Source organism: Mobula birostris, chromosome 9, assembly GCF_030028105.1.
Source record: "Mobula birostris isolate sMobBir1 chromosome 9, sMobBir1.hap1, whole genome shotgun sequence".
Taxonomy (NCBI): Eukaryota; Metazoa; Chordata; class Chondrichthyes; order Myliobatiformes; family Myliobatidae; genus Mobula; species Mobula birostris.
Genome location: NC_092378.1, coordinates 30,281,949 through 30,306,896, shown reverse-complemented (window position 1 = coordinate 30,306,896; position 24,948 = coordinate 30,281,949). Strand labels below are relative to the sequence as shown.

The 24,948-nt window shown below is 39.7% G+C and overlaps 1 protein-coding gene across 9 annotated transcripts in view; it reads left to right on the top strand.

The window, feature by feature from the left end:
• LOC140202628 (tubby-related protein 3-like) overlaps positions 1-24,948 on the top strand; it is a 101,338-nt gene that overhangs the window by 13,810 nt on the left and 62,580 nt on the right. For 8 of the 9 annotated variants that reach the window (XR_011887136.1, XR_011887137.1, XR_011887139.1 and 5 more), the window contains exon 2: positions 14,693-14,744. The exons of the other annotated variant lie outside the window; for it this stretch is intronic. Coding sequence is in view for 3 of the 8 variants with exons in the window: in XM_072267704.1 (XP_072123805.1) it covers positions 14,693-14,744 (52 nt within the window). In the remaining 5 variants the exon portion in view is untranslated. The remainder of the gene's footprint in view (positions 1-14,692; positions 14,745-24,948) is intronic. 9 annotated transcript variants of the gene reach the window in all.

The following is a 24,948-nucleotide window of genomic DNA, read 5'->3' as shown; positions in this document are numbered from 1 at the left end:
GTGTGATGTTTGCCTGAAGGTTTGCTGTTCTGTTTTATTGAAGTGCTCAAAGCCCTGACTTGTGTGGTTTGCAAAGTTCATGAGTGCCAAAAATATTGTCCCGGTTGCTGATATTTGAATTGAATGCTCTTTGTTTGGTTTGGTTGATGTGCTGTGGATACATGAATAGTTTGTTGTCTGTGTTGATTGAACTGAATACTGCTGGTGCATTTTGTGAACATGAGTAGATTAAAGGATGGGATTACTTCGGTACTTCAATGGCTCTGAAATGGAGGCTGGCAAGACAGAAGTTAACGTTAATACCAAAGCTTTGAATAAAATTGGAAGTCTTCAAAAGGAGCATAAAACAAACCTGGAACAAAATTAAAAGTTGAGTAGCATTAAAACAGAGACTGATTTAGCTGCATCAATGGCATCTCAACGATTATTGAAGGACAAATATGCACTGGAAGAGCAAGAGCTACAGAAAAGGAAAGAGCAAATCAAGTTGGAGGAAGAAATAGCTACACATGTCGCTAAAGTTAGTGTGCTAAGGGCTTCAAGTGTGTTGAGTGCTAAAAGTGCTGCAGCAGGACAGTCCAAAGGCATGAATTCTTACTTTGAAAAGGCATGAAGGAAAACAAACCACCCAATGTCAGTGCTGACTTATTCCTCAAGTGTCTGGCAAACATGAACAAAACCCCCATGAAGTAGTTTAGAGTGTCTATTTGCAGCCTGTGCTAATGATGCACACTGAACCTATCTCAACAGCACAAAATGCTCGTAGGGTCTTTCACTTATGCCATGGAAACACTCCTGTTTCAGACGATAGAGATCAAAACAGTATTTTTAATATTATGAGGATGCAAAATGAAATAACAACCTTATTGGTGCTACAACAATGCCTTTCATCGTTGCCTGAAAGGGAGATCTTTGATGGTGATCCATTGCAGTATCATGCATTCGTGAAGGCCTTTGAAAACAGTGTTGAAAGCAAGACCGACAGCCTCGGTGACTGGCTCTGTTTTCTTGAACAGTATACTAGGGGTCACCTGGGACCTTGTTAGAAGTTGCCAGCATGTTGACCCAAAGTAAGAGTATGTCAAGACTAAGACTTTACTACAGGAACATTTTGATAATGAACAAAAAGTTACATCTGCTTACATGGACAGGGCTCTTTCATTGGTAACCATCAAATCTAAAGATGTAGAAGTCCCTCAAGAAATAGTCTTTTTCTTAGTGGCTGTTGCAGTGCTGTGGAAGAAGTGAAGTACATGTGTGAGCTGGACATGCCTGCCAATATGTTGACTGTTATAAAGAAATTGCCGTATAAACTTAGGGATAGATGGAGAATGGTGGCCTATGAACTGCAAGAAAGGCACAGCCTTAGGGCTACTTTCATTGCCATTGTTAATGTTATTGAACGGCAAGTAAAGATTACAATAGATCCGGTGTTTGGGAATATACAGGAAGCTCCATTACTGGCAATAAGCAAAGTGTGAACAAAACTAAGTTACAACTTCATTCTAGAGCTAAAGGAAGCAGCTTTGTCATCATTTAGCCACTGTGGGAAGTAAAGCTAAACCTGAACTTGGAACTAAAGGAAGGGAAATGATCTCGTCAGCTAAAAGGGTTTGTCTGTTCTGTGGGGGTGGACACACATTGGATTTGTGCCCTCAGATGGAGAAAAGGGCTTGTAGTGAGGATTGCCTTCCTAAAGGAAAATGATGAACACCGATTTCTCAAACTTCCAGTAATGCCATCCTCCCCACTTCCTTCACCATCTCCCATCCCTTTGTCCCTCTCACATGTTATCTCCTTCACCACCCATTGCCTCCCTCTGGTGCTCCATCCCGCCCCCCTTTTTTTTTCTTTCTTTCTTTCACCAATCAACTTCCTAGCTCTTTGCTTCATCTCTCCCCATCCAAGTTTCACCTATTGTTCTCTTCCCACCCCCCCACCACCTTTCAAATCTACTCCTCAGCCTTCTTTCTCCAGTCCTGCCGAAGGGTTTTGGCCCGAAATGTCAACTGTACTTTTTTCCGTAGATGCTCTCTGGTCTGCTGAGTTCCTTCAGCATTTTGTGTGTGTTGCATGATGCCTCCTTTGGCTGTTTGTGTATAGGATGCATCAGCAAAGGTTGCAGGAAGCAAGGTATGCAGTTTTAATCATTCCAGCATGTTTCATATCAGCTTAAAGGGAAGGGGAGTAGAATCAGAACAAGCCATGAAAAAATCAGACACAGCAGTGGGCAGTGTTCTGGTATCCCGGGCCTTACAGGAGCTGGCGATCATGATTGTAAACTCCCCATAATTCCAATACAAGTGAAGTCTAAGAAAAGTAATAGGACAGTAGTTACTTACGCTTTCTTAGATCAAGAGAGCACAGCAGTTTTTCTGCACAGGAAAAAGGACGTGCATTCTCTTACACGGCTTGAGCCAAGAGAAGGTCATGAGTAGCTACATGGTTTCAGGATTGGAAATGGCTTAGAAGGTGAAAACTGTTGTAAACTATGTAACATCTATACATAGGAAGGTACAGTATTCCTGTCCACAGAGGGAACATTCCACTGCAGAGGGATCTACAAAGATGGTCTCACCTGAAACATGTCCATTTGCCAGAGATTGATTCAGAAATTGAGCTGTTGATGGGAACAAATGTGCCTAAAGCATTGGAGCCATTACAAGTGATTTGCAGTGTTAATGATGCATTTAGAACAATGTTGGTTTGGACTGTGAATGGACCACTGAAAGGAGATAATTGTGATGGAAGGGACTGTGCACAACTAGAGCTGACAGTTAACAGGATCTCAGTTTTCAACTCGGATGAACTTTGGCAGCAGAAATTTAAGGCAGACTTCCCCGAATGCAGTCAGGACGAACAACCTCAAACACAAGGAATTCTGCAGATGCTGGAAATTCAAGCAACACACATCAAAGTTGCTGGTGAATGCAGCAGGCCAGGCTAGGAAGAGATGCTGCCTGGCCTGCTGCGTTCACCAGCAACTTTGATGTGTGTAGGATGAACAACCTGGTTTGTTAAGAGGAGACCGCAAGTTCATGGAACTGGTTGCAAATTCTACAAATCTGGTAAATGACCACTATCAGATTAGTTTACCTTTGAGGAAAAAAGGAGGTTAACATGCCAAATAACAGGAAGATTGCAGAGCAGCAGGCTCTAAATCTAAGCAAGAAGTTTAAGAAGAATATCATCTCCAAAGGTTATGCTGAGAGAGTGTCTGCAGAGGGCCTGGAACACAGTAATAGGAAAGTCTGGTATATTCCACACCATGGTGTTTACCACCCCATAAAAAGGAAACTCCGTGTTGTGTTTGACTGTAGAGTGAACATTCAGGGAATATCACTTAATGCTCAGCTCTTACTGGGACTAGATCTTACTAACTCACTGACTGGAGTAATGACGAGATTCAGAAAAGAACCAGTGGTGATCATGGCAGATATTAAATCAATATTTCATCAGGTTAAAGTACTGGCAGAAGATGCAGATCTGCTTGGGTTTCTCTGGTGGCCTGATGGTGACCTTTCCAAGATGTAATGGACTTCAGAATGGTGGTACATCTCTTTGGAACAACTTCATCAGCAAACTGTGCCAACTTTGCTCTTAGTAAATGTGCGTCAAGACCAAGACCAGCTGTCTGGACAGCTTATAACCAAGATCTGTCTTCTACAGGAGGTAGAGGTTTGAGCAACTACAACTCTAGAAGCTTCACTTACTTTGACTTCATGACATTGACTTGACTTACTGAATTGACAGAGCGGTGATAGAGATCATTCTGTATTGGTCTAAGTGTTAGTAACCTCTGTCGTAGATGACTGTTACATGACAAAGAAGAAAGATGTTTGCATAAATATTAAAGTATGTTGATAATATGTGAATGTTTATCCTTGAATATTTCATCTATTTGTAATTATTACAGTATTATAAAAATAGTGGCTGTGATGTAGGAATCATGTATCTATTTATTGTCTGTCTATATTGTATTTGTGTTACGCATGCTCAGTCTGGGTTGTCAATTTGTCACATGGGTTTGAGTGGCGGTTAGCGGGTGGCGTGCAGCATTGAGTGGTGGTTAAAATTGTTACGTACCCCGTAACTGGGTTGCCAAACCAGTAGAAATGGATCACTCAGTTGGAGTCTGGTTTACTGGAACTAAGAAAGTTTTATTAAAGAAATAAACAATACAGTACTCTAATAGTAAGGATATAAATGCAACAGGTTAGCAATGAATAAACACACCTGTACACAGAACTGGGATAATAGGATCAATCAAGCTCTATCACAGTCTAGGGGTAAAATGATCAATCACAAGTGACAGAGTTCAGTTTAGTTCAGTTCGCAGTAATTGCCGTCGTGCCGTTGGGGGGAGAGAGAGAGAGCGAATGCTGATATTCAAATCAGATTCAACAGACCTTTGATATTCCTCGCAGTTAGCTTTCGGGCGAGCCCTTTGTAATGTCTTCTGAGGTCACCGACTGTGACCCCTCCGTTTCAGATACGATCGTTCCTCTGCGGTGAACCCGGCACCCAGGCAAGGGTGGACGCACACACCAGGTTCCCGCCGACCGTCTCTTTCCACCCTGTGCGTCTATGGCTGGTCCTGTGACTAGTCCTCCAAAACTCCCACCGACTTGTGGGGGCACACCGCTTCCAGGGTCTCGTTACCTCGTGGTGTCGTGTGTGGTGTCTCTTGCCTTAGCGAACCCGTCTCTTTTTATCCCCCTGTTGGGGTATCGCCTGTCCATCAAACTTCAAACAGTTCAGGGTTCAAACAGAGCCGGTCTTGACAATACTCAGACAGATGTCTCCTTCTGTTAAACTCTCTCGTCTCTTCATTAACATTTCCAAATGCTGCTCCATTGTCTTACTTATCTCTCTCTCCTGAAGACAGGTGGCAGCTCAACTGATGATCCCACTAGTGATAGCACAGGACAGTTTACATCTTAGTCTATATGTACTTTTGTCACCCTCTTTCGTCACACCCCTCCCCTTTAAGGATTTTTACCGGGGTAAAAATTACAAGCATGAATACATTATTAGATACACGCAAATATACATCTTCATCAGCTATTTGGCTAATACAGAGAATTTTAATTTGTCAACACCTGACAGACAGTCAGCAATCACATTTTCTGTTCCTTTTATATGTGTTATTTTAATAACCCTCTCAAACCAGGCTCCAACTTAGCAGACTTCATACTGGCCGAAAACACTAATGAATTGTGATCAGTGTGACTTCTCAGTGGTTTTCGCCCCGGACACAGATAACAAGGGTCGTCCCATACCAACTTAGCATTCTTTGGCAAGGGCTTAGTATGAGAGTGGGTACTATCCGCCAAGTTGTTTTTTTTTTTCTGCAAGACTTCCGATAGTACCCCACCATCTCCAAGAACCTTCTCAGGGCTCTCTTGTCTGTCCGGGTGGGGAATTCAGCGATAGCCCGTACCTTAACTTGCATCGGAGCCAGCTGCCCCTGTCCTACCACAAATCCCAGATAAGTGACTTTTCCGTGGCCGAATTCACTTTTTGCGAGGTTCACTGTCAGGCTGGCTTCAGACAGCCGTTTAAACTGTGCCACAATGTGCTTTTCCCATGTGTCACTCCAGACCACTACATCGCCAATATACACTTCTGTGTTCTTTAGCCCGTTTGTCACTGAATTAATCATTCTATAGGGGTGTTGCTCACTAGGCTGACCTGATGTGACAACAGCCCCATGTCCCAGCTCTTTGCATCGCCTCAGGACATCTAGACCTTCGTGCGCGTGCCGGTTAATTAGCTTTATCAATGGCCCGCCTTGTTCGGGGTTTAGGTGAGAGACCTTATCAGCAAAACGGGTCAAAACAATCGACATTTCCCATCTGGTTGGCACCATACTTATCTTTTCAAAATGGGTCCTCCCCTTATCAGGTGGCACCTTAGCCTCATTAACTTTCATGATATCACCAGCTAGATCTGTTCTCTGATCGTGGTGGGCTTTTAACATGTTAATAGCCTCTAACTGTGTTAACTCATATCTGCAATAGTCAATAACATCCTTCCTCCTGTGCAGCCAGTAAAACTCTTTCATGATTCCGCCGACTGTTTCCCTCCCCCCAAAATGTCCACCGAGGGGTATCTTGTGGGCCAGGTTAAGAATCTCATCCCCATAAATTTTTGGCACCATCCCCCATTCCTCATCTGCAGGTACGGTACTTGGTCTCCCTTTCTTCCTTAGCACTCCCTCATCCACACGATAACCTACTGGCTCTCTTTTTAATGCTGCTTCAGAGAGAGCTGTCTCCGCTGAAACCACCACCTCCTCGTCTTGCTCCTGCGCCTGTACAAATTCCTTCCTGGCTAATGCTAAGCCTGCCTCAGCTCCCTCACTTCCTCCTGTTTCACTACACTCCTCCTTTTCACTTTCTACCTCCTCCTGGTACAAAGCTGGTAGAAACGTCTCAGCTAAATTTACTTCGGCAGTCTTTCTGGACACACGCCGAGTCACTGCGCAAACGGGATGAACCTGTGAGTCCATGGGCAGGGCCTCAATGCTGGCAGGCTGACCTGTCAATCTCACTGCTGAGAACACAACTCCCCCGGCGAGGTCATTGCCGAGCAAGACTTCTGCGCCTTTCATCAGTAATTCGGGCCTCACCCCGATCGTGACTAGTCCAGAGACCAAGTTGCTTTGTAGGTGTATCTGGTGCAAAGGGACGGCCTCAGTCCCTTTTCCAATGCCTTTTATGACCCTGACTTTCCCAGTCTCGGTCTCTGAACTAAAGTCTAACACACCCTTTAATATCAATGACTGACACGCTCCCGTGTCTCTCCAGATCCGCACAGGAACTGGGTTTAACCCCTCCTTCACCGACACCAATCCGGCCGAGATAAACCTCTTGCGCCCTTCCTGAACTTTGGCAGACCTTTCCTCTCCTAGCGGTTTGTTTACCAGATCAATACAGCCAGTCGAAATCGCCATTTTTCCTTTCCCCGTCTCCTTTGGGGCAAAGCACCTGGACGCAAAGTGTCCGGCTTTCCCACAATTATAACAGACGACCCCAGGAGACTTCCTACCAGACTGCTCCTGGTCTACCTTATCCTTCTCACTAGTCCCCGGCTTACTTACTGACTTTTCTGGCGGACTCTCCCCGCCGTCCTGACTACCCTTCTGGTAGCCTTTACTCGGGGCAAACTTCATTTTATGCGTCAACGCGTACTCATCCGCTAACTTAGCAGTTGCGGCTAATGTGGCTGCCTCTTTCTCATCTAGGTAGGGTCTCATGCCTTCAGGGACACAACCTTTACACTGCTCAATCACGATCAGCTGTAGCAGTCTGTCATAATCCCCATTTACCCCCTTCGAGGTGCACCAACGCTCACAATATGTCTGCATCTCACGGGCAAACTCTAAATACGTGCGGTCCCACTGCTTCCTCGCATTCCGGAACCTCTGCCGGTATGCCTCCGGGACCAACTCATAAATCCTGAGGATGGCCTCTTTCACCACCTCATACCTCTGGGCATCTTCCGCGGACAAAGCTGAGTAAACTTGTTGGGCTTTTCCTTTAAGTACACTCTGAAGCAAAACAGCCCACTTATCCCTCAGCCAGTCCTGACTTGCAGCAACTTTTTTGAAATGGAGAAAGTACCGATCCACATCGGTGTCGTCAAATGGGGGAACCAGCCTAACCTCCTGGGTCGCCCTGAACCCTCCACCTTGGTTCAGCATGGGCCCCTGCTCTGCCCTCATCTTTAACCTCTCCAGCTCGAATTCCCTTTCCCTCTGCCTCTCCTCTCGCTCCAACTGCCTCTCTCTCTCTCCTGCCGTTCTAACTGTTTCTCTTTCTCTTCTCGCTCCCATTGCCTCTCTCTTTCTTGCCGTTCTAACTGTTTCTCTTTCTCTTGCCTTTCTAACTGCTTCTCTTCGTGTTCTAGCTGCCGTACCCGGAACTCGTGCTCGAGTCTCAGTTTTTCAATCTGCACCTGTACTGCGTCTTCACCAGGTTTTCCCATAGATACCACCTCCAGCTCCCTTTGGGGAAATACACCTTTAGATACATAGTGCTCTATGATAGCTCTGTGTATCTCCTCTCTCCTCATTGTCGACTTCCCCTTAACAAGATTCAACCGTTTGGCCACAGCTGCCAATTCCGCTTTCCTGGCATCCTCTGATGCGTCCAAGGTTGGTGCCTTTAGAAATTCCTCAATCTCCATTTCTGCTGTTTGCCTTTTCTTTCTTTCGGGAATCTTAACCTAATCAATTTACCCCGTCCCAAATTTAGCGTTCAAAACCGCAGACGAGAACCCCACTTATGTTACGTACCCCGTAACTGGGTTGCCAAACCAGCAGAAATGGATCACTCAGTTGGAGTCTGGATTACTGGAACTAAGAAAGTTTTATTAAAGAAATAAACAATACAGTACTCTAATAGTAAGGATATAAATGCAACAGGTTAGCAATGAATAAACACACCTGTACACAGAACTGGGATAATAGGATCAATCAAGCTCTATTGCAGTCTAGGGGTAAAAGGATCAATCACAAGTGACAGAGTTCAGTTTAGTTCAGTTCGCAGTAATCGCCGTCGTGCCGTTGGGGGGAGAGAGAGAGAGAGAGCAAATGCTGATGTTTAAATTGGATTCAACAGACCTTTGATATTCCTCGCAGTTAGCTTTCGGGCGAGCCCTTTGTAATGTCTTCTGAGGTCACTGACTGTGACCCCTCTGTTTTAGATACGATCGTTCCTCTGAGGTGAACCTGGCACCCAGGCAAGGGTGGACACACACACCAGGTTCCCGCCGACCGTCTCTTTCCACCCTGTGCGTCTATGGCTGGTCCCGTGACTAGTCCTCCAAAACTCCCACCGACGTGGGGGCACACTGCTTCCAGGGTCTCGTTACCTCGTGGTGTCGTGTGTGGTGTCTCTTGCCTTAGCGAACCCGTCCCTTGTTGGGGTATCGTCCGTCTATCAAACTTCAAACAGTTCAGGGTTCAAACGGAGCCGGTCTTGACAATACTCAGACCGATGTCTCCTTCCATTAAACTCTCTCGTCTCTTCATTAACATTTCCAAATGCTGCTCCATTGTCTTACTTATCTCTCTCTCCTGAAGACAGGTGGCAGCTCAACTGATGATCCCACTAGTGATAGCACAGGACAGTTTACATCTTAGTCTATGTGTACTTTTGTCACCCTCTTTCGTCACAAAATAAACAAATATAGTCATTTGTTCACCTGTTTGGTGGCATAGAGAGGGGCTGAGTAGGGAGTGCATATTTTTATGTTGACTGCTCATCCTTGTTTGAATTTGATCCAGTTACCTTTACATGAATTATGGGAGAGTCGAATGATTTTATTGTTGGTTTTTAACAAAGAATTAAACACACTTTTTCAACTTGGAATTCGGTTAGTTGGAAGTGCATCATACAGTGCGATACTCCCTCACTTAGCTGCTCAGCAACTTTTAGTTTGTCTTCAAGTAGTTGCTCCAATACTTAGGTATGAGATTGCTTTGGAAGTTATATCCAAGAACATGATGCATCTTTGTTCAGATGGTAACTAATCAGTTAGAGTTTCCAGTTTTGTATGTTGTCAAGATTTGTTGTTTCTCATCTTTGGTTATAGCTGAACTTGTAAGTAGTTGTAAATCTTGTAAAAAGGATTCTCTTTATTTAGTAAACTGTTTCAACCTATTCTGAAGAATATTGTGATGACATTTGCTCAGTGATTACTCACTGGGTGATATTAGGATGGAATTTTTAATTGCATGGCAATGATCATATTTGGCTGTATGTTAAACTCTTTATCTCAAAGAAAGAAGACTGATAACATTGCCATGAAGGGTTTAGGGATTTTTCAATTAAAACAATCAAGCGATTCAGTCGGGCTATTACCAATCCCATTTCTTTCCTTTCACTCATTCTACTTCATGTAATAATCTGCTTTATTGCACTAACTTCACTGTCCTTTCTGTTCCTGTATTGCTGCTGGTGTCATTTTCTGCCCCTGAGAATTTGTTCTCTTAAATGTGGAATAATTGGTTGGATATAGTGTTTCAAAATGGAATTTAAAAAAAAATTTCTTTATACTACATTTTATGGCGCTGTCCTGATTTTTTAAAAATATTAATTATTATGGTCTACACTTCTTCAGATTACTATAGCATTTTAAACAGCTGACCTAGCATGGAACAGTTAAGTGTGATATTTTCTTATTAATTCATATGCATCACTCATTGCGAATTAATGCTGAAGTTTGCTTGAGTTGTTGACCATTCCAAGGGGACCTTGGAGATCAGCAGCATCTATGAGGTTTTGTACATTTTTACTGGATTACGTCCGAAAACCTCTGTAACCTCCTCATAACTAATGAGAGAAATCTCCTTCATTGTTTACTTTAGGTTCTGCCTATGTTTGTTCTTTGCATGTGTCCATTAGGCTATCATCTTTGGTTATAATTTATCTCTGCTCTGCAACAACAATTGCTTCTACAAGGTAAAAGACATTATCCATTGTGGTTTCTAGGCCAGCAAGTTTTTTTATCAGTCTAATTCAGCTTTTGCTGAAACTTTGGGTGCAGTGCTGATCTGGAATAGGTAATCAACCATATCACCTTAAGGCTGTGTTGAAGGTGGTTGGAAATAAACTCCTATTGAAAAGGTCTATGTGGTAATCAATGCTGTTAAGACATTTTACCCTGCTTTGATCTGGCAAGATATTTTCATTGCTTTCATTGGATATTAATTCCTCACGTCATGTGAAACCAAACACACCTTAGCTTGTTGCATGCATACCATGTCAATGGATAAGAGTGCTTGGTGCCATGATGATTCCTACCTCTGTCAGTGTTTCAAGCTCAGCTTTCAATATTTTGTTGAAGGCCACTGGAACATGTCTCATGATTTATTATCATCTGCTTCCTCCTGTCCGTATCTACAAACCCCATTTCCAGAAAAGTTGGGATAGTTTCCAAAATGCAATAAAAACAAAAATCTGTGTTATATGTTAATTCACGTGAACCTTTATTTAACTGACAAAAGTACAAAGAAAAGATTTTCAATAGTTTTACTGACCAACTTAATTGTATTTTGTAAACATACACAAATTTAGAATTTACGTATAATTGGTCTACCCGAGGATGTTGAGGATGGAGACCCTTCAATATTCTTTGCTCAACTTTTAAAGGATATGTTCAGCTCAGTTTTTCCCAATGAGCCTCCATTACTTGACCGCGCCCATCGTATACCGCGGCCAAAGTTGGCATCGGCTGAATCCAAGCCAAGACCGATTATTGCAACACACATAAAAGTTGCTGGTAAACACAGCAGGCCAGGCAGCATTTCTAGGAAGAGATGCAGTCGACGTTTCAGGCCGAGACCCTTCGTCAGGACTAACTGAAGGAAGAGTGAGTAAGGGATTTGAAAGTTGGAGGGGGGGGGGGGGGAGATCCAAAATGATAGGAGAAGACAGGAGGGGGAGGGATGGAGCCAAGAGCTGGACAGGAGATAGGCAAAAGGGATACGAGAGGATCATGGGGCAGGAGGTCCGGGAAGAAAGACAAGGGGGGGGGGACCCAGAGGATGGGCAAGGGGTATATTCAGAGGGACAGAGGGAGAAAAAGGAGAGTGAGAGAAAGAATGTGTGTAAAAAAAAAAAGTAACAGATGGGGTACGAGGGGGAGGTGGGGCATTAGCGGAAGTTAGAGTAGTCGATGTTCATGCCATCAGGTTGGAGGCTACCCAGACGGAATATAAGGTGTTGTTCCTCCAACCTGAGTGTGGCTTCATCTTTACAGTAGAGGAGGCCGTGGATAGACATGTCAGAATGGGAATGGGATGTGGAATTAAAATGTGTGGCCACTGGGAGATCCTGCTTTCTCTGGCGGACAGAGCGTAGATGTTCAGCAAAGCGGTCTCCCAGTCTGCGTCGGGTCTCGCCAATATATAAAAGGCCACATCGGGAGCACCGGACGCAGTATATCACCCCAGTCGACTCACAGATGAAATATTGCCTCACCTGGAAGGACTGTTTGGGGCCCTGAATGGTGGTAAGGGAGGAAGTGTAAGGGCATGTGTAGCACTTGTTCCGCTTACACGGATAAGTGCCAGGAGGGAGATCAGTGGGGAGGGATGGGGGGGACGAATGGACAAGGGAGTTGCGTAGGGAGCGATCCTTGCGGAATGCGGGGGGGGGGAGGGAAAGATGTGCTTAGTGGTGGGATCCCTTTGTTTGCGAGACCAATTATTCTTCGTTTCTATTACGTTAATGTTAAAGAACAACTTCTCCAGACTGCTTGTCGGCAAGGGATGATCAATTATCGTCAACATTCCTTCAGGATAGTTCAAGATTACGGTCCCGAAATGATGAAAGAGCGACTGACTTTTAAACCTCTGATGTCGGAATGTTATCAAAAAATCTCAAACCGGCATTATTGTACCCTGCATGCCTAAGAATTTCTCTTCCTGATGGATCTCGTCGTGTCTTCCATTACATAACCACCGCTCGAAGCTTTTTGGATGATAGCTACCTATCTGATACGGACACTATCCTTTAATTAATGTTCTGTGCTCTTAGTATCAGCTTTTTTTTTGCGGTGTTTTTTAAAAAAAAACCTACTACCGTACGATGAAGGTTTTTTTATAAGCTCAAGATTTTTGTTTTGTGCTTAGTACTATAGTTATTACTTTACAATTTATATAAAATAGTTATTTCTCGCGAATAACGTTACTTTCTTTTAGTTAATTTTTCCTTAACCTTTTGATTTCCGATATTATTACTAACGATTTGATCTGACGATCATTTTCCGTTATATGTTCTTTATTTTTGTTTCTGTATAATTAAAATGGTTTGTTTTTCTTTTTGCATAATCTCCTTTGTTCTTTTTGGGACGAAATGTTCTTATGTTTCTTCTTCCCATAAACCCCTTTCTTTTTTTGGAAGCAATATTTTATTTACTCTCATTTATAATTAACTAATCATACGTCTTGATACTAACTTATTTATGTATTTTAGAAATTATACTATGTAGATTATTGTAGTATAGTGTTTAATTTTTTTTATATCAGTTTTCGGGGGAGTCATCTATATAACATTTATCTTTGGAGTTACCTCCTGCAGAAATGGGGTTAGATTTAGTGTTAGTTCTTTATTCAGCCTTCTCTGGCTTAGTTCAGGGTTCTTGGGGACAGAGGGTGGGGGAATCTTTTTCCTTTTTAATTTTTTTCTATTGGGCTTTAGTACTACAAAGATGTCTGCAGTGTCGAGATTTTCGGTTCCTCTCTGATCATGTATTCCTCTTCCGATCTCATGAGTTCACATTATGGTTAACCCTTTACACACCAAAAAGGTTAATCTTAAATTATGGCTCACATTATTAATTTTGTCTCTTGGAATACAAATGGTTGAAATCATCCAATAAAACGGAAAAAGATTTTCAAAGTATTCCAAAGACTGAATGCTCATATTATTTTTGCACAAGAAACTCATGTAAGGAAAGAGGATAATCAATGCTTCTTTAAGTTCTGGAAAGAATAACAATACCACTCGAACTCCCAAGCCAAAGTTAAAGGTGTTTCAATTTTTATAGATCCCTCAATTACATTTATTCATCAAGACATTATCTCAGATCCTAATGGTAGATTTTTGTTAATCACTGGGTGTGTGGTTTATGACCCTTCCATTAAATTTGAAAAAAAACTTGGGAGGCCATTTATTCAGCATTTTCATATGATGTAATTTGACCATTTCCAAACTTATTTTACTTCTCTGTAGTGCTGGTTGAGAGGAGTGGAGTCATGGACACTAAGGTTTTCTTTTCTTCCATTTTTACGTTGTTAAAATTGCCCAGGTCTTTTTTTAGTTTAGTTGATTAATTCTGTTTAAATTAGTTTTTTTTTGAGGGGGTTTTATTTATTTTTTTTTCTTTTTTCATGATTTTTATCTAGATATTTTCTTTTTGTCCTGTATTATTCATTGGTATCCTACATGATTGGGAGTTTTGTCAATTAAATACTATTTGGTTTTATAATTACTCATGTTAAGTATAACAATGTATACCCAACAACTTTGTATTATTGCTATGTTATGTTTATATTCTATGAAACTAATAAAAAGATTGAAAAAGAAAGAAAGAAAGGATCAATTTATTGGGCTGGATAGCTAGCAGGGATATTTGTTGTCAACTGACCCTGCCTTGCTCTACTTTTATATCCTTTGTATTTTTCATTCAGCATGCATTTGGCTCGTGATACAATGGTCATGTCGTTGTATGTTGATAGTACTAATTTTGTCTCAAAGTTTCTTTTGCACAAAGTGTGATATTAATCCTTAGTATTCTGCAATGCCCACATTGTCCTGTGCCTTTTATTTGTTACTTCCATAACTTCCATATACGGACTTCCAATATGCGCCTTGTAAGGCATGAAAATGCCTGACGCAGGCCTCTCATGGTCTGAGTCGACGTTCCCCCTCCATAGCAGCATAGAACTATCTGAGGTACTTGGCCCCATCTTACTTTTCAAAAGATAAATTGCCATATATGCCATTATGGGGCAGGGTAAATTAATCTCTATTGTGATGCTCAGAATGATGCTGAGGATGCTAAACTTGTTCTGCTATCTTTAAGTGATCGGAATTGAAACCTACTGATTTCACAGCTATTTGTGTTATGAATGTTAATATGATCACTAACTAATTAAGTCTGTTTTTTTTCTCAGTGTCTTTGAAGATGAAAATATTAACCTACGGCAGCAAAAGCTGGAGAAACAGGTATAATATTTTTGAAGGCTAAATGGACATTTGCTGACTGATTTACATTCTGCTAAACTAATACAGAAATACTTATCCCTTGTTTCCAGCCACTTGTTGCTGCAGCTATTATATGAAAGCCATTCCAGTTCCTTTGAATTTACAATGTTTTATTGCTTATGCTTTTCTGGTTGTGTTATCAGTTAGAAGTTGAAGGGGTATTGGGACAATTAAAAATTATGAGTAAAAATTTCCTCCTGATGCCAAATATTATTAAAAACAAATATATTAAGTGATTAAAAAAAATTTACTCCATCAACTGATAGATCCCAGTGATAAAATATTTGATTGTGTGCCTCTCCACTTCTCACCGGTTTCATAATAGATATTTAAAAAGAACTACAGAGAGGAGCTTCTTAAGATCTCCAATCTGGAGTGCAGAAGAATGTTTCTATTTAAGTAACATAATCTGTTGCTGTTGTGTTACAGAAAAGCAAACAGAATTATTTTAAATAATTTGGATTACAATTGTATGGTGATATTAGTAGGAGACATTGTCCCAATAATTAAAGCATGTAATAAGTAAGTTAAGGCTAAATGCAATAAAATTGTAACGCATTATCTGAAGAATATTAGAGAATTAAGAATTGGTGAAGAAAACTGACAGGTTATAAAGAAGTATGCTGTTAAGAAAAAGAATCGTTAAATATAAGAGAGGTCTTTTGAATAGTAAGTTCACAGTCCTTTATTCTCATCCAGGTCACAGTTGTTATACTTGTACTGGCAGTTCATTTGCCTTGCTTGTTGAACTCCACATATCTCCTCTGAAAACCATCTGGCCCTGCCATTTTTTTTTATTCTGTTTGATCCATCCATATTTATGAAGTACATAATCTTAATAGTGCCAACATGAGGAAATCTGGAGACGCTGGAAATTCAAGCAACACACACAGAATGCTGTGGAACGCAGCAGGCTAGACAGCATCTATAGGAAGAATTACAGTCGATGTTTTGGGCCGAGACCCTTTGTCAGAATTCTGCGTCTTGTTTTCAAAAAAAGGGGAGAGGAATGAACTCAACCATAGAATTAGCTCTGCCTGTAGGTCTAATGGCAGAGCCAATAATGCAGAACAAAATAACGTGATGTTTAGATAATAATAGAGCAATAAATGAACATCAGCAATGTAAAACCATTTGACCAGTGAGACTGAGTTTTATTTAAGTTACAGAAGATTGTTAAAAATAATGTAGTTACGTACATGAACTTTTAAACAGTGTTTGGCAGAGTACAGCATAATATTATACCCAAGTTTATTGCTACAGGGATTAAAAGAATAATGGAAGACATCGTTGATAAAAGTGGGAGGAAAAATATAGCACTGTCAGGAAAGGGCAAAAGAGTAGGAATAATTTGGAAAGTTTTATTCTCAGTCTGATGAGCTGAGTGGCTCCTTTCTATTCTAAATATCTGAGAGCCTCATAGAAAAAGAGAGTGCAGTGTATAACAAGCAAAATGGAAAAATGGGACTAAAGGATAGAAGAGAATGGAAAAATTTAAGGGCATTTTTATAAACTGAATCTATATTATTATATAATTGTGAAATGTGTGTTGTACAAAAGTAAAACAATCTATCACTTATAGTGTCACCAGAAAAACAGTACCTTGTTCATAAAGAACACTCTTTTTGTATTTACATGGTTTTATATTTCATCCTTTTCATAATCTGGCAATTTTTTGTGAAACTATAGAATATTTTAAATTTTTTTCTCAACTACAATAGCAGAGATCCCTTTGGTTTATAATACTTGTTTCAGGTTCAATTTTGACAGATAGTTTAATCATGTAAGTTATCGTTCCTTGGCAAAAAACATAATTTCCTTTAATAATTCAAAAAAATGCCACCTCTCTCCTCACCTTATATTCAACGTAACAAATGCTCATTCTTGGAGAACAGATTGCAAAGAATTTTTTTTTTTTTTTACAATTCACCTCATTCCCAACTTTTAACACTAAAACGTGTATTAAAACAAAGTATAATAAAATTGGTAACTTGGACTTTTTGAAATAGAATATCACAACTTAATAACTGAAATATTCCTGTATCTGGGTCTAAGCTGTCATTTAGATATTTCTGGTAAAAATTTTCAGGAGAGGAAGTAATATTGATGAGCAATTTTTAAAAATCTATTTATACATGACCACCTTTCTACATCAGGATATCTAAAACGAGACATCTGAAGCTACCTGGAGAACCAATTGTTTACTCTTAGTGGTACCTATTTTCATTTCATTGAATTCTTCCAGGTTGTTACTCAGCCATTTGAAAAATTTTTAATATAGTATATTCTGGTTAATTGAGACCAATACATTTGGCCCAACTAAGTGGCTGCCCTAGTTAGCCAAAGTTTCATGGAAATATGTAGTTAAAAATGTATAAAAAGACAAAGTACTGTTTAACTGAGTAACAAATTATGTACTTAAATGAAATACAGAACAACTTAGAATTGTGTTCAGGAAGTTTCAGTTGTTAAGTCCTGATGAAAGGTCTTGGCCCGAAACATCAACTTTTTTTCCATAGATGCTGCATGGCCTGCTGAGTTCCTCCAGCATTTGTTGCTTGGATTTCCAGCATCTGCAGATTTTCTTTTGTTGGTAGAGGCAATCCTGGCTATTTTCTTGATTAGTTTTTGTTCGTTAAGAATTCTTCCAAATAAGCATCTGTCCCAATTAGCCAATAGCCTAATTAACTGGAATCCACTGTATTCTCAGACTACTTGGATCACTTATATCAGGGGTCCCCAACCTTTTTTGCGCTGCGGACCGGTTTATTATTGACAATATTCTTGCGGACCGGTCGACTGGGGGGCGGGGGGGTAGGGATGCCAACGGACAAGAGTAGCAGTCAAATACGTCGTGTTTACCCATAAAGACTACAATGATCATAAAGCCTTGCGCGGGCACCAGTGCACATGTGTGACTTGCGCATGCGTGTACCTGCCGATTTTTTTTTTTCTCTGCAAATTATTTTTGGCGATTCTGTTCGGGGTGGGGGGGATGTTAATCACGAACGGAACATAGGTGATAAGTGGCTAATACACTCAATTTCGTTTCTAAAAGGGTTTATCTAAGCGCATATTTTCCTTTTTTTTCTTTTTAAATCTTTTTATTAATTTTTCAAAATTATAAACTCAATAACAAAGTTGGTACAAAGAGATTGGAAAAATGTTCATCAGCATATATAAAATGAATTTTAAGTAACATAGATATAAAAGACTTCCAAACTCATAATGAGATTAAACATTAAAAAAGAAATAAAAAGAAAAAAATATATAAACAAATAAAACCCCAAAAGAAAAAGAGAAAAAAAAAACCAAAAAAAAGCAAAACAGGGCTAGACCAACAGCTTGTATCAGACACTTTCAATAATGTCGTTAACTCCGCTCCTCTCATCATATAATTTTAGAAAAAAGATTCGGAAAGGTCAGATTACATCATATGAAAATGTTGCATAAAAGGTTTCCAAGTATCTTCAAATTTAACCGAGGGGTCAAAAATATCACTTCTAATTTTTTCTAAATTTAAACTTAATATGGTTTGAGAAAACCATTGGAATGTAGTTGGAGGATTAGTTTCCTTCCATTTCAACAAAATAGATCTTCTCGCCATTAAAGTAACAAAAGCTATCATTCGAGAGGCTGAAGAAGACAAAGATCTATGTTCTACCATTGGCAATCCAAAGATTGCCGTAATAGGATGGGGTTTTAAATCGAAGCATAGAACTGTTGAAATAATAACAAAAATGCCTTTCCAATATTTTTCCAAAAGAGGACAGGACCAAAACATATGAGTTAAAGAAGCCACCTCAGAGTGACATCTATCACAAGTAGGGTTTATATGGGAATAAAAACGAGCTAGTTTATCTTTGGACATATGAGCTCTGTGTATTACTTTAAATTGTATTAATGTATGTTTAGCACATATAGAAGAAGTACTAACTAATTGAAAATTTTTTTCCCATTTCTCTGTAGGTAGGGAAAGTTGAAGTTCCCTTTCCCATTCATTTTTGATTTTGTCAGATATATCTGGCTGTAATTTCATAATTATATCATAAATTATTGCTATTAATCCCTCTGCAAAGGATTAAAACCTAAAATTTTATCAAAAATGCCAGAAGGATTTGAAGTCAGAAAGGTAGGCAACGTAATATTTAAAAAATTTCTTATCTGTAGGTATCTAAAAAAATGGGATCTAGGCAAATCAAATTTCTCAGACAACTGCTCAAAAGACATAAAGCAGTTATCCAGAAATAGATCACGAAAACATATCATACCTTACGTTTTCCATATCAAAAAGGCTTGGTCCATTACCGAGGGTTGGAAGAAGAAATTAGATATAATAGGGCTTGATAACATAAATTCATTCAGGCCAAAAAAATTACGAAATTGAAACCATATTCGCAATGTATGTTTAACTATAGGGTTGAAAATATGCTTATTCAATTTAGATGGTGCAAAAGGCAGTGAAGTTCCTAAAATGGAAGCTAAAGAAAACCCTTGTACAGAATGGCCTTCAAGGTTTACCCAATATGGGCTTGAAGTTATACTCCAATCTTGTGTCCAAAATATTAAGTATCGGATATTAATTGCCCAGTAGTAAAATCTTAGGACAGGCAATGCCAAACCACCCTCTTTCTTAGATTTCTGTAAGTATTTTTTACTTAATATGGGATTTCTATTTTGCCATATATAAGAGGAAATTTTAGAGTCAATAGTATCAAAAAAAGATTTAGGAATAAAAATCGGTATCGCTTGAAATAAATATAAAAATTTGGGTAAAATAATCATTTTAAAAGCATTAATACGGCCAATCAGTGATAGAGACAAAAGGGACCATTTAGTAATCAGTTGATTAACCTGATTAATTAATGGTAAAAGATTGAAATTGAATAGATCCTTATGTCTCTTAGTAATTTTAACTCCCAAATAAGTAAAATAATCCATAATCACTCTAAATGGAGAGTTTCTATAAATGGAAACCTGCATATTTAATGGAAAGAGTTCACTCTTACCTAGGTTCAGTTTATAACCAGAAAAACTACTAAACTGAGCAAGCAAAGTTAATACTGCCGGAATAGATTGTCCTGGGTTAGAAATATATAATAGTAGATCACCTGCATATAGTGATAATTTATGAGTCTCATTTCCACGGGTAATACCAAATATATTAGGGGAGTCACGAATGGCAATAGCTAGCGGTTCCAAGGCAATATCAAATAGTAGTGGACTAAGAGGGCAACTCTGCCTAGTACCACGGAAAAAATGAAAAAAAGGGGATCTTTGATTGTTAGTGAATACCGAGGCCAAAGGGGTAAAATATATCAGTTTAATCCAGGAAATAAATATCGGACTAAAATTAAATTTCTCAAGGCTATTGAATAAATATATCCATTCAACCTTATCAAAAGCTTTTTCAGCATCTAATGAAATGACACATTCTGGAATTTTGGGTGAAGGCGTATAAACAATATTCATTAATCTCCTAATATTAAAAAAAGAGTAACGGTTTTTAATAAATCCAGTTTGATCAGCAGAAATAATTTGGGGTAATACATTCTCCAATCTTGTTGCCAATATTTTAGAAAAAATCTTAGCATCAACATTCAGCAGAGATATAGGTCTATAAGATGCACATTCAGTAGGATCCTTATCTTTTTTAAGAATTAAGGAAACTAGAAGCTCGATGAAAAGATTGTGGTAATTTACCTATTGAGACTGCATACCTAAAACACTACATAGCCAAGGAGTTAGTGTAGTTGAGAAAAATTTAAAAAATTCTACTGTAAATCCATCTGGACCAGGTGCTTTACCTGAGTTCATTGAAAAAATAGCATTCTTTATTTCCTCTACTGTAATAGGTACATCTAGTTTTGAACGTTCATTAGATGATAATTTTGGAATATTCAGTTTCTTAAGAAATTCATGCATTATAGTGGAGTCATCAGGAAATTCTGATTGATAAAGGGAGGTATAAAATTCTTGAAAAGGATTTATTAATCTCGTCATGGTCAACTGTCAAAGTGCCATCTTGTTTACGAATCTTAAGAATCTGTCGTTTAACCAAGGCTGATTTCAATTGATTAGCTAAAAGTTTCCCAGTTTTATCACCATGTATATAAAATTGACTCTTAGTTTTGATTAATTGACTTTCAATCGAAGATGATAATAAAAGATTCTGTTCCATTTGAAGTTCAACTCTCTGTTTATAAAGTTCCTGATTAGGAGCTATAGAATATTTCTTATCAACTACTTTAATCTTGTCGACCAGTTTAAGTATTTCCTTATTAGTTCGCTTTTTTAATCCAGCAGTGTATGAAATAATTTATCCACGAATATATGCTTTAAAAGTATCCCAGAGTATCCCACTGGAAATATCATCCGTGGAATTCGTTGTAAAGAAAAACTTAACCTATTCATCAATAAACCTAACAAAATCTGAATCTTGAAGCAAAGTGGTATTAAATCTCCATTGTCTAGAATTAGTAGATATATCCCTTAAGTTATTAAATAATTTCAACAATGCATGGTCAGAAACAGCAGTAGAATCATATTCGCAACCCGTAACAAAAGGAATTAATCGAGAGTCAATAAGGAAGTAGTCAATTCTTGAATAGTGCTGATGTACATGTGGAAAAAAAAAGAGAACTCTTTGTCATTCAGATGTAAGAATCTCCAAATTTCTGAGATTCCAGAGTCGGTCATAAAAGAGTTAATAAAGGTAGCCGATTTATTCGGAAGTGCTTGATTAAACTTGGATCTATCTATCAAAGGATTTAAACAACAAATAAAATCACCACCCATAATCAGCATATAGTCATTTAAGTTAGGAAGAGATGTGAGGAGATTCTTAAAAAAATCAGGACAGGCAACATTTGGGGCATAAACATTGAGCATAGCAACTTTTTTGTTAAATAGCAAGCCAGTAATCAACAAAAATCTACCGTTAGAATCTGAAATCGTCTCATAGTGCATAAATGAAATTGACGAATCTATAAATATAGAAACGCCTTTTACTTTAGCCTGTGAATTCGCATGATACTGTTGGCCCCTCCAGAATCTAAAGAAACGTTGATTATCCTCTTTCCGGACATGAGTTTCTTGTACAAAAATAATATGAGCATTCATCCTATGGAATACTTTAAAAATTTTCTTCCGTTTAATCGGGTGCTTTAAACCATTTGTATTCCAAGAAACTAAATTGATAGTCTTATCCATCATAATTAGCTCAAGTATAAAGTATGTAAAAGGTTAACCAGAGTAGAGACTCATGACCCCAGAAGAGGAAAAAAGGTCCAAAGAGGAACCGGAAGTTACAATATTTCAGACATTTTGGTAGTTTCTGGTCGGCCCATTTAAAAAGAAAAAATGAAAAAGGAATAAAAGGAAAAATACCACCCACCTCCCACAAAAACCCAGAAAAAAGCCAGACAGTGGCCAGTGCTAAATCTAAGACTAAACCTAACCCCATCTTTCATATTTTCCTCGCGTGAATATAGTGATAAGTCAATTATCAAGAGAGGACAGAGGAGCTTGAAGTAAGTGTTGAATGAACTTCCAGTAGAAGTGTAGAGGCAGGTTTGATATTATCATTTAAAGAAAAGTTGGATAAGTATATGGACAGGAAAGGAATGGAGGGTTATGGGCTGAGTGCAGGTCGGTGGGACTAGGTGAAAGTAGCGTTGGGTACGGACTAGAAGGGCCGAGATCACCTGTTTCTGTGCTGTAATTGGTTATATAGGTAAGTCAATAGCATCCGAACATTTTAAGTAATGTTTGGATATTAAACACACAGCAGATATTTTCCCCGTATGAACATATAAAGCCATTGCAACACACCGATATCGCTGAATCAGTGGGAGCCCTGGGCTTGTTTTCCTGCAACAAGACGGTCCTATCGAGGGGTGATGGGAGACAGCGATACTCGAAGGGGGTTCCTTGTGTCCAGTCTATTCCGCAATTTAGTTTTCGTTGCATTCATTGCAGAAAACTCTGCTTCGCAGAAAAATGTTGGAAATAGAAGCAACGTTTCAGTGCTTTCGTGGCTATTTCAGGATATTTAGCCTTGACTTTGATCTGAAATGCCGGCAGAGATGTTATGTCAAACACACTTTTCAGCCCGCCGTCATTTGCAAGCTCGAGGAGTTGATCTTCTTCCCGCGCTGACATGGATGACGCGCGGGTAATGACCTCGCGTGCGTTCAAGCTCAACAGTGGGCGTGACAGGGAATGAGGAAAGGTGCAGCTGACTCATATCACCAAATCATATCGTTTGCTCGCGACCCGGTGGTTGGGGACCGCTGATTTATATGACACGCTTTCTCAATTATTTATTTAACATTCAATAGTTTTCTCATTTCTTTGTAATACATTCCATGAAATTGATCTTCCTTTTTAAGATATAGTTTTATTGATGATCGTAATGTCGGGCTCTATGACGACCTACCGATGCTCACCACTAAAATTGAGGCGAGAAGACTGCAACTAGCGGGGCACTGTCTACGCCACCCTGAGCTACCTGCCAGCCTAGTCATCATATGGGAGCCCAAGCATGGGAGAATGAACCCTCCCAAGACTATGGTCAACACGCTCCTAGAAGACAGTGGTGCGGCTAATGTAGATGAACTGAACACACTGATGAGGGAGAGGGAGAAGTGGAGAGTTCGTCATTGTGCCCGACGCCGGCCCCCTAGGCCTGAGTCAACGTAGTAGTAGTTTATTGTTGATAATGACAGAAGATGAGTATCAAATAATTGGCCACCTACGATGCACCTGTATATCCACTACCAGATTTTCCCTCAATAAAAGGAAATTTGGCTTTGTGGAAAATGAAGTGAATGCAATATTTTATACTACGAAAAAGTCTGCAGATGCTGGAAATCTAAAGCAACACACACAAAATGCTGGAGTAACCTAGCAGGTTGGGCAGCATCTATGAACATGAATAAACAGTCGACGTTTTGGTCTGAGATCCTTCTTCAGGAGTGGAAAGAATGGGGGAAGATGTCAGAATTCAGCACCCAGGACATGCCCTTTTCTCACTGTTACCATCAGGTAAGAGGCACAGAAGCTGAAGACACACACTCAGTGATTCAGGAACAGCTTCTTCCCCTCTGCCATCCGATTCCTAAATGGACATTGAACCCTTGGACACTACCTCGCTTTTTTTTTAATATATAGTATTTCTGTTTTTGGCATGATTTTTAATCTATTCAATGTATGTATACGGTAAAAGTATACTGAATAAGATTTACTTATTATTTTATTTTTTCTTCTATGTTATGTATTGCATTGAACTGCTGCTACTAAGTTAACAAATTTCACGTCACTTGCCGGTGATAATAATTATTTTGGATACATGTATGTACAGTCAGATATGCAATCAGATCAATGTGTATTGACCAATCTGATGACCTGGTGAAAGCAGCTGTCCCAGAGCCTGTTGGTCCTGGCCTTAATGTTGTGCTACCATTTGCCAGACGGTAGCAGCTGAAGCAATTTGCGGTTGGGGTGGCTGGAGTTCCTGATGATCCTCCGGGCCCTTTTTACGCACCTGCTGTTGCAAATGTCCTGAATAGAGGAAAATTCACATTCAGAGATGACATGGCAATGATTAGAACTGGGATTGGTGGGGGGAGGGGGACGGAAAGAGAGTTGGTGGTGCCAGAGGAGAGTGGGGGGTTGGGGTGTTCAGGGAAGGTGAGGTGGGATGAAGATGGAGACTCCGAAGACCCAAAAGATGACAGTGGAGCCTGAGAGGTATGGGGTTGGATTTCTTCCTTTCCAGCCCTTCATCTTTCCTACCCATCTGGCTTCAACTATCACCTTCTAGCTATCCTCCTTCCCTTCCCCCCTCCTTTTTATTCTGGTGTATTCCCTCTTCCTTTCCAGTCTTGGAGAAGGGTCTCGGCCTGAAATATCGAATATTTTATACTGTTGCCAAAGTCAGAATATACTGCTCCCCAGCTGCCAAGAAATATAAGCACCCATGCAGGCACACACACAGCTTAGAATGTTGTATATTCTTTCCCTTATAGTTATTGCTTCATGTTCCTTTACATTAAATATATGTGTAACCCTCTCACTGGGGCTCGTATACAAACTCAGCTTTTTAACTAACAGCCATGTGCCTCAGCGGTGAGAAGGCCACCTTTCATAAACAATATATGTC